This window comes from Heteronotia binoei, chromosome 9 (genome assembly GCF_032191835.1).
Source record: "Heteronotia binoei isolate CCM8104 ecotype False Entrance Well chromosome 9, APGP_CSIRO_Hbin_v1, whole genome shotgun sequence".
Lineage (NCBI taxonomy): Eukaryota > Metazoa > Chordata > Lepidosauria > Squamata > Gekkonidae > Heteronotia > Heteronotia binoei.
In genome coordinates, this window is record NC_083231.1 from 44,052,791 (window position 1) to 44,068,345 (window position 15,555).

Consider the following 15,555-nt stretch of genomic DNA (forward strand, 5'->3'; position numbering starts at 1 on the left):
GAGAGCATTGCAAGCCTGCCTATCTACAGGACTATAATTGCTAAGGCTTGCGAACGGGGTGTGTGGGGAGGATTTATGTATGTGAATATACGTGTTACCAAATGGGTTTCCTGCCTGGCTCATTGGAGCCTGAAGGACTGAGTTTGGGGACTAATAAACAATGGGCAGGAGGATCCAAATCCTAACTGCCATTCTCCAATCACAGGCCCCCTGCTGGTTTGAATGACACAGTTATGTGCTAGTGCGGGAACCAAGTGTTGTATATAGTTGGCCCAGCAGGTCCTGTTCAGCAGTTCAGTTAATGCAGCAGCACCATGCTGTACTCAATAAAGAGCTTGTTATCACTACTACCTCACCTCTTCAATGCCTAAGAACCCACTATATTATACCCAGAATTTACTTTACCCCCAAATAACCCCATGTCCTGTGTCAGCCAGGGTTCAGTGAGGACTCCTCAGGAGAACAAGAGTAATATGTAGACAGCTTTGAGTCAGCAGAAGTCAGCATGCAAGAAGATGAACCAGGATGGTTAGGATTCACAGCCATCAGCTGGTGCAGACCCACAGGCATTCTCCAGCCCTGAGTCAACAGGTGAAACTAAGCTGATAGTTCCTAGCCTTCCAGTATTACCTACAGCCTTTGGAGTGCCACAGACTGAGGCTATGAGCAGATCTGCAGGAAGACAGAGTGCTCACTTCCTGGCCTGACACCAGGAGTTTGAGTAGTTGCAGAATTACTCCCGTACTTCTGCAGGTTGAGTTGTTGCAGAATTACTCCTGAGGAGCTGGCTGCAAATTTGAACCTTAGGCATGTGCCTATAAAAAACAACCAAAGGAGGCTGTAGGGTGTAGAAGCAGCAAGTCATGTTACTATTGATTTTGTGACTACAGATTTGGATTCTGCCTTGTTTGTGTGATATTTAGCCTAGCTTCAGACTCTGCTAGGTTCCTACTTGTGAGCAATGTTCCCTCTAAGCTGCAGTCTTGTGAGCAAAAATTCTACTTTGTGAGCTACTGGCATTAAAATTGTGAGCTACTGCATAAATTATTGTGCTCTAGGGTCATCCTTCCTGAGCTAAGACAAAAATGTGGGAGCTGGAGGCTAAAAATCTGTGAGCTAGTTCATGCTAACTCAGCTTAGAGGGAACACTGCTTGTGAGTAACCCTTGGACTGTCTCTCAGACAACCCCTTGGTAATGGCTTGCTTACTTTGAATTTTTACTTAGTTTTCCTTACTTGGACTTTGGCTGTCCCCCAGGAACACACCCTTGGTTCTCCTGGCCTAAAGTTGCCAATCTCCAGGTGGGTGGTAGGGGATCCCTGGTTTGGAGGTTCACCCCCTGCTTCAGGTTATCAAAGTGTGGAGGAGGGAGGAAAATGTCTTTTGGTCACTCCATTATACCCTATGGAGATTGATTCCCATAGAGTTTAATGGATAATTGATCTGTGGGTATCTGGGACTCTAGGGGGCTGTTTTTTGAGGTAGAGGCACCAAATTGTCAGCATTGCATCTGGTGCCTCTCTTCAAAACACCCCCTGAGTTTCAAAAATACTGGACCAGGGCTGGGCCTTTGCAGCATTTTAGAATGTCTTTAAAATGGCAGAGGCCTTCTTGTGGTGGCCATAAGGATGCTGCCATGTTTAGTTTGCCCCTAAGTCTATTGAAGTCAATAGGTCTGCAACTCTGTAAGTACAACTTTGCTTAGAATTGCACTGCCAGTCTGCAACACCTACTGGGTTCCATTTCAAGCAAGCTATAAAAAGCTGACTTTGGTCTTTGCCAATGTATTCTGTTGTCCACCACTACTCTGAGCAGCAGGAGGCAAAAAATGAAGGGGGAAAAACTCTGCTGTCCTCTGCACTGGTACATCACTTCTGGCTATATCTTGGAAAGTGACACTGGGTAGCTCTAGCTTAGCCTGTTTTACCACAGAAGTTCTGGTGATCCCTAGAGCTACTCATTTTCACTTCTTGTATCAGGAGGTGACAGTGATATTGATTGTGTCACATGCCTCTCATGTCCCCACCTCCCAGCACCTGAAACACCTTTTCTCTCCCTTTCTATCCTTTTTTCTCCCCCCATCCTTGAATGGAACATATAGCTTGATGAAGAGTTCAAAGGAATTCAAATGCTTGCACTCATGTGTGTGGGAAGGGGTTTTGGGGGAAATGATCCCAATATTACAGGATTACTATAAAACACAGAAAACATGTTGAAAAAAAAAATTGCATTAAAGAAATCAGTCTTTAGCATAAAACCAGAACAAAAAACATACAGAACAGTTATTTTAGATTTTTTAGAACAGTTATTTTTAGATCTATGCTAACTACTTAACATTTTCTATTTTATGTTAGTAATAGGAACTGGATAGATCAGCTGTTTATAATAAAAGAATTCAGGTTTCAAGTTTCCAGAGTGCCAAGAAATAAGAAAGTCTCCTTGTTGTCCATTAACCAAAGGCAGATCAAAAACTGGGGGCAACTACATGTTATGCTTCAGATCTGTGTTTGGACCTCCCTAAGAATACTTTACCCTTGAAAAGGGTTAAATCACCATTAAATCTATATTGCTGCTATAGACAAGAGGTTGGCCCTTTTTGTCCTGCTGTTTAACAGAAATTGTTTCACCTGAGTTGCCAGTAGTGTGTGTGTATGTGTGGGGACCCCATATTTCATTTGTATTTATTCACTTTTGAGGTTAGTAGCGGCTTGTGAGGGAGGCTTTATTAGGAAACCAGCATAGAAAGGACTATATCCCACGCTCCAGTGCTGTGGCCTCAATCCAGATTCCACCCCATGCCTGCTTTAAACAACACTGAGTTCATTTGAGTCAGATTCTAAGTAAATCTGTTCAGGATTGCAGTGAAGGTTGAGTCGAATGATCAGTGAAGCTCCATTCAATACTATGACCTTTAAGAAAGGACATGAATTTTTGAAGCTTAATCTACAGCAGGCTGATGCTGTTTAGATGCTATGCAATTGTGCATTTGCCATTTTATTGCAGTAGGTAGGTTTTATAGAGTAGTGGAGTACCATGAAAGCTGAAGTGCCTGGGGAGGCATTAATTGTTCTTGGGGTTTTAAACCAAATACAAGATTTTAATCTCTTGTTTAAGTTTCAGTTTCTGCTGGGGCTTAAATGTACTTTCCAGTTTTAGAGAAAAAAGTACATATCTGAGACAAGAAAAGCTATAGTCTGCGTTGGTTTTTTCCTAAGAAAAACCCTTGTTAATCTCATACAAATGTATTGTTCAGTGCAATTAAAGACAAACATGCTGTTTTTGGAAAACTGAGGTGACATTTTCTACTAGCTTTGAAACAGTGACAGTTTGAATGGTGTCTGTGAGCAACAAAATAATTCAACCAATGGCTGGTAAAGTGTAATCACTTGAACTCCAACTGTACATTATATTTTCCCAGAGGAAGCCAGAGATGCATGTTGCCCAGGCATGCATGAGCCTGCTTTGGATTAAGACCAAAGAAAGAGGGGCTTAGCCTTTCTTGTCTCCACTGGTTAGTGATTTAAAGTAGTCTCCAGAAAGTGCCATTTGCACTGTTTTGGAAACCTAATGTATAGTTCCATCTTTTACACGTGCAGCCCCAATGTGGCAAGCAGTGTCCCTTGGGGCCATAGCATTTCAGGTTAGGAAACCAGCACAGGGGGGAAATCTAAGCTCCTTCTCCCTACACATGGTTCCAATACAAATTGGGCCTCTGCATACCTAGAAGCATGGAACTTCAGAACATGCCACTCCATGTGAGCAGGGGACATTCCTAGAAAAAACACAATGCATAGATAAGTCCCAATTAGGGTTGCCAATCCCCAGGTGGGGGCAGGGGATCCCCTGGTTTGGAGGCTCTCCCCCCCCGCCCGCTTCAGGGTCATCAGAAAGCGGGGGGAGGGGAGGGAAATGTCTGCTGGGAACTCTATTATTCCCTAAAAAGATTTATTCCCATAGAAAATCATGGAGAATTGATCTGCGGGTATCTGGGGCTCTGGGGGGGATGTTTTTTGGGGTAGAGGCACCAAATTTTTAGTACAGCATCTAGTGCCTCTCCCCAAAATACCCTCCAAGTTTCAAAAAGATTGGACCAGGGGGTCCAATTCTATGAGCCCCAAAAGAAGGTGCCCCTATCCTTCATGATTTCCTATGGAAGGAAGGCATTGAAAAGGTGTGCCGTCCCTTTAAATGTGATGGCCAGAACTCCCTTTGGAGTTCAATTATGCTTGTCACAGCCTTGATCTTGGCTCCACCCCTAATGTCTCCTGGCTCCATCCCCAAAGTCTCCTGGCTCCACCCCCAAAGTCCCCAGATATTTCTTGAATTGGACTTGGCAACCCTAGTCCCAATAAATATATTAAAGGCTAAAAGATCTGACCATGAAACAGTTCAGTGTGCAATCTAGGATTCATATCATAAAATCATTCAGTTTTAGTCATGAATATTCATGATATTCCCTGATCTTCCTCCAAGCCCCCTCTCCTTGGGGAAGTCAGGGAGTGGGTGTTAGAAGAACAGACTGGCAATGGCTCTTGCTCAGTCCTCCTCCAAGACTACAAACACTGTAGAGCAAGTCAGATAGATCGGTTCAAATCAGTCTCCTTCCTGTTTGATCTGTTATCACTCACCCTCTCTAACAAGTAGAATGTAAATCAGGGAACTTCCTGCCTCTTTGTTCTCCTCCTCTTTTTCTTCTTCCCTGCATGCCTCAGGAGGAACAGCATGGTGTCTCTCCTCCTGAACTGAACTGACCAGATGGTCTATTATAATCCAAAGCCATCCACTTAGCTAGAATAGTTTAGACACTCTTTCCACAATAAGTTATATGTTATGTTTTCTTCTGAATAAAACCACCATTATAGGTTTCTTAACTTAAAAGCAAGGCTCTTTGTGCAGTTTGAGATAGTGTGGTATGCATTAGACTAAGCCACACTGCTGTGCTGAAGCTCAGAAGGAGCATTCTGCTAAATGAAGGCAAGGATGGCTGCCTGACCAGTCCAGCTCTCCCAAATCAGACCCAACAGTGGAATGGAAGGAAATAAATTTATGTATTGCATTGTTTCCCACAGTCTCTAATCAGTTGTGTTTTTGTCAGTTGTCACCTAGCCTTTCTCTCTTGCTTTATCAAAAGAGTTCACACACACACAAAAATAGCCTACAATAGCCTTGTAATTCCATTTAATTAAAAATGCAAAATAGTATGCAAAACTCATAATTGGGCTGGATGTTAAAAAACAAAACAAAAGGGGTAGAGCTATTTCAGGCCCAAGTCTTAAGATATATGAAGGGAGAATGGAAGCTTCCAGGTGAAACAACCAGCTGATCACATATCTCTCTAACATTAAAACACACAAGGCTCCTGAATATTTTTTTCTGTAATGGAGATGGAGATAATTTTGATCAGACAACCATCTGGAAAGGAGGGCTCAGCAGCCTACCTCCCAGGTTATCCTGGGCTGTAGCCATATATTGATGGATATTGTGCTCTTGTAGTGATATAGCAACTGGATCATCTTATTCATACTGGATAATCCTGTTATTAATGATTGTAGAAGTGTGGTGAGAGTGCAACATCCACTGATGTGTAGATATATCTTAAGCTGATAAAACAGACCCGAGGAAGGGCAGAAAGAAAACAAATACATAATGTGCACTTTTGCCACCCTTCTGGGTACTGGAAGAACACAGAGATACAGTCAAAGAGAACTTCACCACGGTAATCGTATATTGTCCACCGACACAGCTATCTCCTATTAGGTAATCACTGTTGTTATACCAACAAGATGGTTTACAGTTATTGTGTATGTGTACACATTGATTAGTACAGCAATGGCAAGGCTATGTCTGGCAAATTGCACTTGTGTTATTTGGCCATAAACATGGGAACTTACTTAACTGGAATGAACTTAGTCTGGTTTAGTTCCACTGAGAAGAACAGAATTAAACCAGCTTTTGAATCCTAGTATTCAACGTAACTGCACAACAGTTTCCATAACTACCCATAACTCCATTTCCTGTTCCCTGGCACCCTCTCTTCATCAGCTGATCCAGATAAATCCCAGCTTGTCTTTACATGTCAGGAAAAAAAAATGAAATAAAAATGGACTTTACTTTGCAGAGACTTGGGAGATGGTTACTGTGAATTACCTGATCCCTACAATACCAGGGATAAGAAGATGGCTTATCCGAGATTATTCACAAGTCAGCTGGAGAGTGTTCTGCGTTATACCCCTGTGTTTAAATTATAGCAATATGTATACTGTAGTAACACCATCAATCATGCATAGGGCCACTGCTGGCAGAAAGCAGGCTCATTTTTTATTCATCTGTTGCATCAGTCTCTAGCAAAGAAATAATAAACTAATGTCTCTTCAAAGGCTACTCTATGGAATAGTAAAACAGAATCAGCAAAGATACATGTATTCCCAACTCTCTGCCAATTTTTCTTTCCTGATAACTGTACTGAACTTTTACGGGGCGGGATTCTTCCTTCTGCGAACCCTAGCAGCTGGCCACTAGAGCTCTCTATATCCCTTCCCCAGCTTTTAAGATTCCACATTCTGACCTTTTCCACTCCCATTTGTTGCTCTTTTCCTCCCCTGCCACCTTTAATTTGAGGTTAATTGCCAGAACTTTCTGTTGCAGCTACATTTTTCACTACTGCTGTCTGTTGTGTCTCATGTCAAGGCTTGTCTTTGTTGCTACTTACTCAAAGGGGTCACTGGGATCAGCCCTCTGGAGCTCTGGAGGAATTGGTATTCTTTTGTAGTACATCTCCCAGTCGAAAGCTCCACGCATGGCATCCCCTGCTTGTGCCTCATAGCCAAAGTGATTGTGGTCAATGACATCGATCATGGGACACACAATGGTTTTGTGGTTGAGTGCAATCTGGTCTGAAAGATGAGAGCAGAAAATTATAAACGAAAAGGCAGGTCTCATCAAGCCACCTATCACACTATCACAAAATGAATTTCTCTTCTATATATATATATATATATATATATATATATATATATATATATATATATATATATAGAGAGAGAGAGAGAGAGAGAGAGAGAGAGAGAGAGAGAGAGAGAGAGAGAGAGAGAGCTTCAAGATTGTCTAGGTGGTTCCCTATGGCCCTAAAAAACATTTCAGTTTTCAAATCTGCATCAGGCTTCTATCTGAAACAGGCTTGATGCACTCAGCCAATGATTATAAGCAATTATAGCTCTTCAAAGAGTCACATCCCAGTGAGACCTGCAGAAGTCAAGTAATCTGTATTTCTGTCATTTTGCTGCTCTAAACTGTCCCCAATCTGTCACCTAAGAAGTCAGCTAGTAAGCAATAATATAAAATGAAAATACTACTGATTTGAGCTTCAAGTGTGAGCAACAGAAACATGCTAGGAAAATGCTGCCTATTAGGAATATCATCAGCCTCTTGTGTAACAGTTTCTGCCCTGATAGCACTTGAGGGCATGGGTTTAGCACTTGAAGGCACTGACTTCTCTCTTTTTAAGGTCCCATTAACTGCATTTTGACATTGGTCAGGCTTTATCCATTGATGTAATCCCTGAACGTCTTCATACTTTACATTGTGAAGTATCCCAATTATATATATAACAATATAAAAAGACAAAAACACATTTTCAAACACACATTATCCAGGAATTCTCACGAGAGAGACAAGACTGGCTGCCTCAAAATTAGATAGCTTAAACCACATATAGGACAACCTCTTTTTGTCATGAAGTTTCCGTTGGATGATTACAATTTTTTTTTTATAGTTACATGCTTCTAAGAGAGAAAAGAAAGCTCTTTAGTAAAATTAAACAAAAAAATCCTGCATGGTTGATGTTCTGCTGTTTGTATTCTTTCTGTCATAAGCCTTGGCTCTGAGACTGTATTTGTTAATTATTCAAGGCTCCCCTCCCCTGGCTTGATGGATGTCTCAAAAACCCATGTGGAGAAGAACCACAGGGGCCAGGAGGAATATAAAACTTTTTTTTAAAATGGAGATTAGTCAAATGTGTGAGGAAAAAGTGAAAGCTATTATCAGGGTTGGCCCTAGACTGTCTGCCACCCTAGGCAAGGCTAACTTCTGGCACCCACCCTGCACTCACAACATCACTGAGTCACATTGCGGCACCCAATTTGGTGCCCCCAGATGGCTGCTGCCCTAGGCAATTGCCTAGTTTGCCTAGTAGCAGGGCCAGCCCTGACCAACATTTCCCACTTTGACATCCCCAATAGATGCAACTGCTTATGTTTTCCTCCACTTTTGACTAGTAGCCTGATGCTGAAATGGCTCTGAGTTTTCCAGAGTCCTGAAGAGTGCTATTTGGAATGTACAGGAATTCAGCTTTTGCTTCACTGTACTGTGCCTATGAGTAATGGAGCTTATCCATTCATTGCTTGGAATCCAGTGCAGCAGTCAGTAGCGAATAATTCTTCCTGAGTTTGCTATTCAGAACACAATGGCTACTGGCTTTAACTCCAAGGCCTAGGCTATATTTGCCACAAAGATCGAGCCAACTGAATGTGGAAGATCTAAAAGGAAAACAATTTCTTCATATGAACAATTTCATATGTTTGGTTTTTTTCAGCTTTCTCAGTATGAGATTAAGACAAAACCAAAATTTAACAACAGATTTTAATGATTGAAAATTTATCAGAATTATCCAGTTGTGCAATTCTTATCTTCCTTGATAGCTGTGCCTTGTTCTGAGCTCTAGGGATGCAGTGAACTATTAAAAGAATTGAACTATACTGAATTTAGCTTATTTGATGCTTCAGATCGGACTGTGAGCAGTTAAGGGATACATTCCGATTGCATCAAGCAACCTGAACAAGCTTCCCAACAACCTTTCAGCTGTCTCACAGCTAATTGGGGGACCATCTGGGAACTGAGCTCTGATCCACTCTGCTTCCTCAGAAAAAAACAGCTACACAGTGAAACTGCAAAAAGAAACTTTCCCCTCTGTTCCAAGCTGGGCAGGGACAGATAAAATGCTTTTAATCTATGCAGAAGGCAGAGAAGAAAAGCAAACTCCTCTTTTCTTCTTTTCTATGCAACCCAGGCTTGGGGTGGGGAGAAGATGAGGGGAATCAGCTTGGACTTCTGATTATCTCAACACCCCACCCCACCATTTGCTACACTCCTGGGAGGCAGCAAAGTTTCCAGGATGGGAGATCAGAAGAACCTGACTTTCTGCCTATAAGCTCAGAGTCAGCTCTTGATTCCCTTCTCTAAAACACTCGGCGGCAAAATTTCCCCAGAAGTTGGCTCACAGCAGATCCCTTGTCATCTTTGAGTCAGCTTCTGATGGCTGTAAGTAGCTTTAGCCTGCAAATACACATGAACAGGTTGTGAATAGTCAAACATCCTGTTGATTAATTGGCTGCCTGATAATCACTGGAGAATGGGAAGTGAGCTGAACTGGCAAGTGTTCAAGCACCTCTTTGAAACATATCAGCAAACTATCTTTGAACCTGCCCAAATATTTTAGATTAATGAAAGTTCAGGAGCCACCCATGGGTCATTGAAATTCTCACCACTGAATCCCAAACACATTTAATCCCAATGATGTACTGCTTGGTAACTAGATTTATGTTGTAGTCTAGGAAACTTTATTTTCAGGTTAAAAATTCAAATGGTGAATTACAAGCAAAGACATAATTCTATTGCTAGCTCCCTCTGGGTCCTCATTTTGATACAGTACATTTATTTGGAAAGTGGATCACATCTTCTAACACAGCAAATGTTGTTATAGTGCAAGTTTTACTGTTACTTACTGAGTAAGGGAGGCAGCCAGTTCACATTGACTTCACAGTGCGAGTCCAGGAAGGTCAAGACTTCTCCTTTAGCTATTGAGGCTCCAAGCAGTCTAGTGCGAATGAGCCCTTCTCGTTTCTTAGTACGCACAATTCTCACTTTAGCAAACCGAGCCATATATTCCTCTAGCCTCTCCTTCAAGTGTTCTATAAAAACAAGGGGAACATGGAAACACAAGCTTGAAAAGCTGACCCAAGAGCATACAACATGATGCATCATCTATAGGGTGCTATTGCATTCAGCAGCCTTTTACAGTCTAGCTCATTCCGAGTTCCTCATTATTTGCAAGCCTGTTCCAAGATGCTTCATAAATTGCAAATGTTCTTTGTTTAAACACACAGAGCAAGCGACTGACATTTTAGACCTTTTCACAGCACATTCACTGTTGGCAAACTTCGCTCTACCGTATAATCACAGCCAAAATGAATGCAGGAACCCTCTGGTTCCTGCTGCCCAAGGCCAGATGAACATTCTGGCATATGGTTTTGTAAATGATACCCTTTCCAAGTGGGCTTTCTTCTCCTATTAATTATCTAAAAGATGCATGGAAAACATTTTTGTTTTTAAAAAAGGTGTGAAGTCAGCATAACAGAAAGGCTTTGACAAGTAGGGGCACGGGGGAATCAACTTTAGAGCAACATCAGCAACTGGCCACCAGCTTGCAGCAAATGAACAATTTCTAAGGCTTTTCTAATGAAAGTAAGTCATATTTTGTCTTATTCAATCTTCAATAGGAAAAAGTGCCTTGGGAGCATTTAAAACAAAACAACAAAAACAAAAACAAAAAAACCCCACAACAGAATTGTATGTCCACCTGTAGTTCTGCTGTTTCCACAACTTTATTGAGTATTTCTGAAAAAGGAAAGACCTTGCCTTTGACTGAGGTTTCTGATCTAGCATATTCATTCTTTCTCTGTATATTTCTAAAACAAACCTTAAGATACTCCCAGTCACCAAAAGTTTGTTGAAACAAAAACGTTCTACAAACCTACTAGAAGATCCTAAAATCTGAGTCTGGGAAGAAAGGAATTATGTTGCTGCAGAACAACCACAGAAAACTACTCTCTGGTTCAGTGTACAGGAATGGCATATTTAATAGAGGGCTCTCAAATCAAATCAAGATGGAACTTTGAAGGTGAGGAAGGCAATCTACAAGGAACACAGATGACAGGTCAAGCTTTACTAAAGGGGCATCATATATGACAGGCTAAAATGCTTTTCATATGACTGTCTTCAGTAATCTAGTTGTAAAACTGCACGTTTGGGGCATAGTGATAGCCAAGACTTTGATAAAATTGCTATAAGATGTCCCAGGCTTTTGGTTAGGCTGGGCTAAAAATATAATTAAGCTACAACAATACACATCAGAATCACCTTCTGCAATTTCCATATATTAAGAATGTTCATTTCTGACATGAATAGTTTAAATGTGGTAGTAAAAGTGTAACTATATGGCAACTTTTATTGCAGGGGTGGCCAATGGTAGCTCTCCAGATGTTTTTTGCCTACAACTCCCATCAGCCCCAGCCAGCATGGCCAATATAGTCAATTATTATGGATTTTCCTGAATGATCCTGGATTAATGGTTTCGAGTGATGCTTATATTTCTTTGTGACAGATGCCAAAAGACTCCAAAGAATATAGAATTGCCAGGATTCCTGAGGAACAAATGACTGATAGTTAAAACTAGTTTACCCAAAGTGCAAATATATCCTGAAAGCAGCTCACATGACAATATCCCATTTGCCATTCACCACAGAGTAATACACTCCAAGGCGGCAAAATTTAGAGCTGAAATAAACCATTATCCTCTAATATCAAGGGGAGAAATGTGACGTCTGGACAAATTTTCTGGAGAACCAATACTGTCCTGTGGAAAAGAGAAACCCAGCAGAAATGAAATGACCATTAAATCTTTGGAAGACAAGATCTAAGCTCTTTATTTTCAGTGGAGTCCATTCAGGAAAGCTTGCCATGACAATATAATATTCAATGAGAATGGTTTCATTTATATGTGGGGATGTTGTATAAATTTTGCTTCCTGGGACAGGCTAGAGAGAAGGAGGGAGAGAAATCAGACCTGTGTTTTTTGTCTTCTGCAATAAATGGCACAGCTGAAATGTACAAGTCTCTTTTCAGTAAAAATGGAAAAAAACATGCCTAATTTGTAATTTAAAAAGAAAATATCTCGTTCTTTTTTTCTCATTATTTATTAAATCAGGTAATAAATCATACAGCTGATACATGCCAGGCATCTGCCAGGGTATGAGTTGGTTCAGAAACAGACAAATAAAGAGTTATGCAAGGGAGGGAGCTTTATAGGTTGTCAATGCTATGACAAGCAATGATAAAAGGCAGCATTATGGCCCCTGGACTGATAGTCTATAAACCAATTCTCCATTGTAATTTTTTGTGTGACCCTCTTTGTCTTAATTTAAAGCCAGCAGGAGTTTACAAAAGGAATAGCAAAGAGGTAGTTGTGCCCCCCCACGAGTAATCACATGTGTCAGCTGATGTAACCTTGCTGAATAAAGTGTCTTGTGACATTACTGAACAAAATACTTAGCTGCACTGTAGCCATCTTTGAACCCTGTTACTAACCATGAGAAAGGGCCTCGTATATCAAAGTGCAGATGTTACCAATGCTTACTGTGAACCTTCATTTCCCTTGATACTAACAAAGGCGGAAATTCCACCCTTTGAAGATAAGGCACCTCCAGGGACGGCTCTGGACTGTCCCCGGAAGAATAGCAGTAACAATAGATAAGAGGACAAGACCGAGTGAATCTTTGCACCTCAGTTCAATAATGTTTTGGAATTGTGACTTTGTAGGATTCCCTTTGATGTATTCCCATATAGCTATCTCCATAATGCCAAAATGTATCAGTCTCAATTTCCTTGTGCTCAGATACCTATGAATTACAGAATAAAGCCTAACTTTGCAACAACTCAAGGTCTGGTTGATTCTGAGGTCCCATCGTCTGACAACATGTGCCCAAGCTGAATACTCAAATGTGTTCAGCTAACTGAAAAGGGCAACTAGAATGATTAAAGGGTTGGAACACTTTCCCTATGAAGAAAGGTTAAAACGCTTGGGGCTCTTTAGCTTGGAGAAACGTCAACTGTGGGGTGACATGATAGAGGTTAACAAGATAATGCATGGGATGGAGAAAGTAGAGAAAGAAGTACTTTTCTCCCTTTCTCACAATACAAGAACTCGTGGGCATTCAATGAAATTGCTGAGCAGTCAGGTTAAAATGGATAAAAGGAAGTACTTCTTCACCCAAAGGGTGATTAACATGTGGAATTCACTGCCACAGGAGGTGGTGGCAGCTACAAGCATAGACAGCTTCAAGAGGGGGTTGTATATATATAAACTTATAATTATTATTGTATATAAAATTATATATATAATTTTTTTGGCCACTTTGTGACACAGAGTGTTGGACTGATCCAACATGGCTTCTCTTATGTTCTTATGAGATGCGCTAAAATCAAGGCTGCTCACCTCCTAGCTCATTTGGAGGGGCAAGGGTTTTGTTTTCCTGAGAGAGGCTCTGTGCCCTGTAATGGATGCAAGTCCAGAAAATCAAAATGTGTGTGTCATGAAGTGCTGGTCAGAGCTGCATATATTAAATTTTTGCTTGCCCTGAAGTCAGTAAAGGCCCAGAAGCCGTGAGAAGAAAATTGATGCCAATCACATTTGATGTCATAACAACTGCTTAGAAATCTTGTACAGTAATCTTTTTATTGTGCTCTTATGAAATAGGCAAACATTTCCAGAATCTTCTGAGCAGCATAATGGCCAAGACTGTGGATTGATAACCCAGCTATTTGGGAAGGTTCAAACCACAGCAGTTTGGTCAGAGGCTCAGAGCTACTACATGAGTAGTCAACAGTAAGGGAAATGAAGCTCTGTGTTGCCATGAGGTGATGCACACTGGAACAACAACAACAAAATCCTAACTTTAGATATCTACTGATGGAGTTTGAACTAAATGAGCTCCAGACTAAAACAGATCTTAGGATTGCAGTGGACAGCCTGATAAAAATGTTCACACTTGAGCATGAAATGATCAGATGCTCCAATCACATTCATTCACCTGGCACTGCTAGCAACACCCCCCATTGTGTATTAGCAGTTGTTAAAATAAAATTCCTGGTTTATATTGCAAAAAAAAGAAAAAAGAAAAGAGGAGCTAAAGGTGATTTGAGTGTGGCTTTTTAATGAGACAAATGTATACTACAAGTGATGCATTTGATGGGATGCTAGAATGAGAACACTGCCCTTGTGAAGACTGGAAAGTTTTGAAAAATATTTGGATAACAAAGTATTGTCAATTATTGCATAGGAGACATGAGGTGTAATATTCATAAACGATTCATGGTGTACTCTGCAATCACAGAGAGCATAGCCGCACAACTGAAAGGAATGACATATGCAGCAGTGAATTGAATGCTGATATGCAGGCCTCAGATTCAGTGGGAGCTCACAAGAGCACAGCTCCTGAACCATTCTGACAGTTCCACCTCCTCCTTCCCACTTTGTCCATTGAATAGTAGGTGCAGCTGCATAACAATCCCTGGTTGAGCTCCACCCCTGCTGATATGTCAGTCTTGCTGTTCCCTGCTCACTCACTTGCATGTTGTTCACCACTGCTACCCTGTTATTATCCTCTTCATTGTACAACAAAAAGGAAGACATCTGCTTGAGATGTATGCGGACAGCACCACTCAAAGTGAGAGGATTGCAAGCAGCGGTCGTGCCAGGGTTTTTGGCACCCCAGATGAGGCACCCCCACCTGCCCAGTTGCCCCTGCTCAGCCCCTTCCTCTTTTCCACTGCTGCCCCCACCTGCCCACAGCACTCCAGGCACTTGCCTTGAGTTGTGCTCCTCTCCGACTCACTCTTCAGCCACTGGTGCTGCTGCTGGGCTTTAAGGCCAGTTGCAGCTTCCCATGCTGCCGGGCTTCTTCCAGGCTGGATATACATTCGGTTGCTAGATACTATCACTTCAGGAAATACATTACATCACTTCTATCACTTGCCAGGATATACATTCTGTTGCCGGATACTATCACTTCAGGATATTGGTGCTGTCTAACTATTCAGCTAATCTAATAATTTCTAGACACAGGGTAGTTTTCCTTCTGGCCTGTCTCTACATTCTTCCATCCGTCCTTTTAGAAGCGAGACACCACAGTGTGCCATTTCAGGAGCACTTACACCCTTGTGCTTCTGGAGAAACTGAAATGGCTGGACATGTGCTACTGCACAGCCTCTTTTATAATGACCTTAAATGTATATTTATTATACCTATTCTCCAAAAACTCCTGGGAAGATCAGGGGAATTGTATCCTGCCTTTGTCCTTGCTGACTTTGAATCCCAAACCTTAGGCAGAGTTGCGAGATTGTGTGCAGCTGCCAGAGTCTACCAAGCTACAGTGTTGATTCAGTAACATGTATTTGCTTTTTTGTATGTATTTTAATTAGGCTTTCCAACCCTCCCGCCCTGGCGGGGGACCCCTGAATTTTCAGCCTCCTCCCCCGCTCTTAAAAAATCTGCGGGCGGGGGGAGAGAGAACATACCTGTAGGCATCATGTTGTTTTACAGCTTGGGATCCGTTTTTAAAATGTGTCCCTTTAAGGCTGCACAGGAAACAGGAATGGCCCCTCCCTTTCTTTTCCTGTGCAGCCTTACTTTCATTTTCACAGCGAGCAAATTCTGCTGGAACA

The 15,555-nt window shown here is 41.6% G+C and overlaps 1 protein-coding gene across 2 annotated transcripts in view; it reads right to left on the reverse strand.

The window, feature by feature from the left end:
* Nucleotides 1-15,555, reverse strand: part of GALNTL6 (polypeptide N-acetylgalactosaminyltransferase like 6) — an 816,075-nt gene that overhangs the window by 126,690 nt on the left and 673,830 nt on the right. For both annotated transcript variants that reach the window (XM_060246534.1, XM_060246536.1), the window contains 2 exons: nucleotides 9,780-9,965; nucleotides 6,710-6,893 (listed from right to left, as the gene is read on the reverse strand). In XM_060246534.1, coding sequence (XP_060102517.1) covers nucleotides 6,710-6,893; nucleotides 9,780-9,965 — 370 coding nt within the window. The remainder of the gene's footprint in view (nucleotides 1-6,709; nucleotides 6,894-9,779; nucleotides 9,966-15,555) is intronic.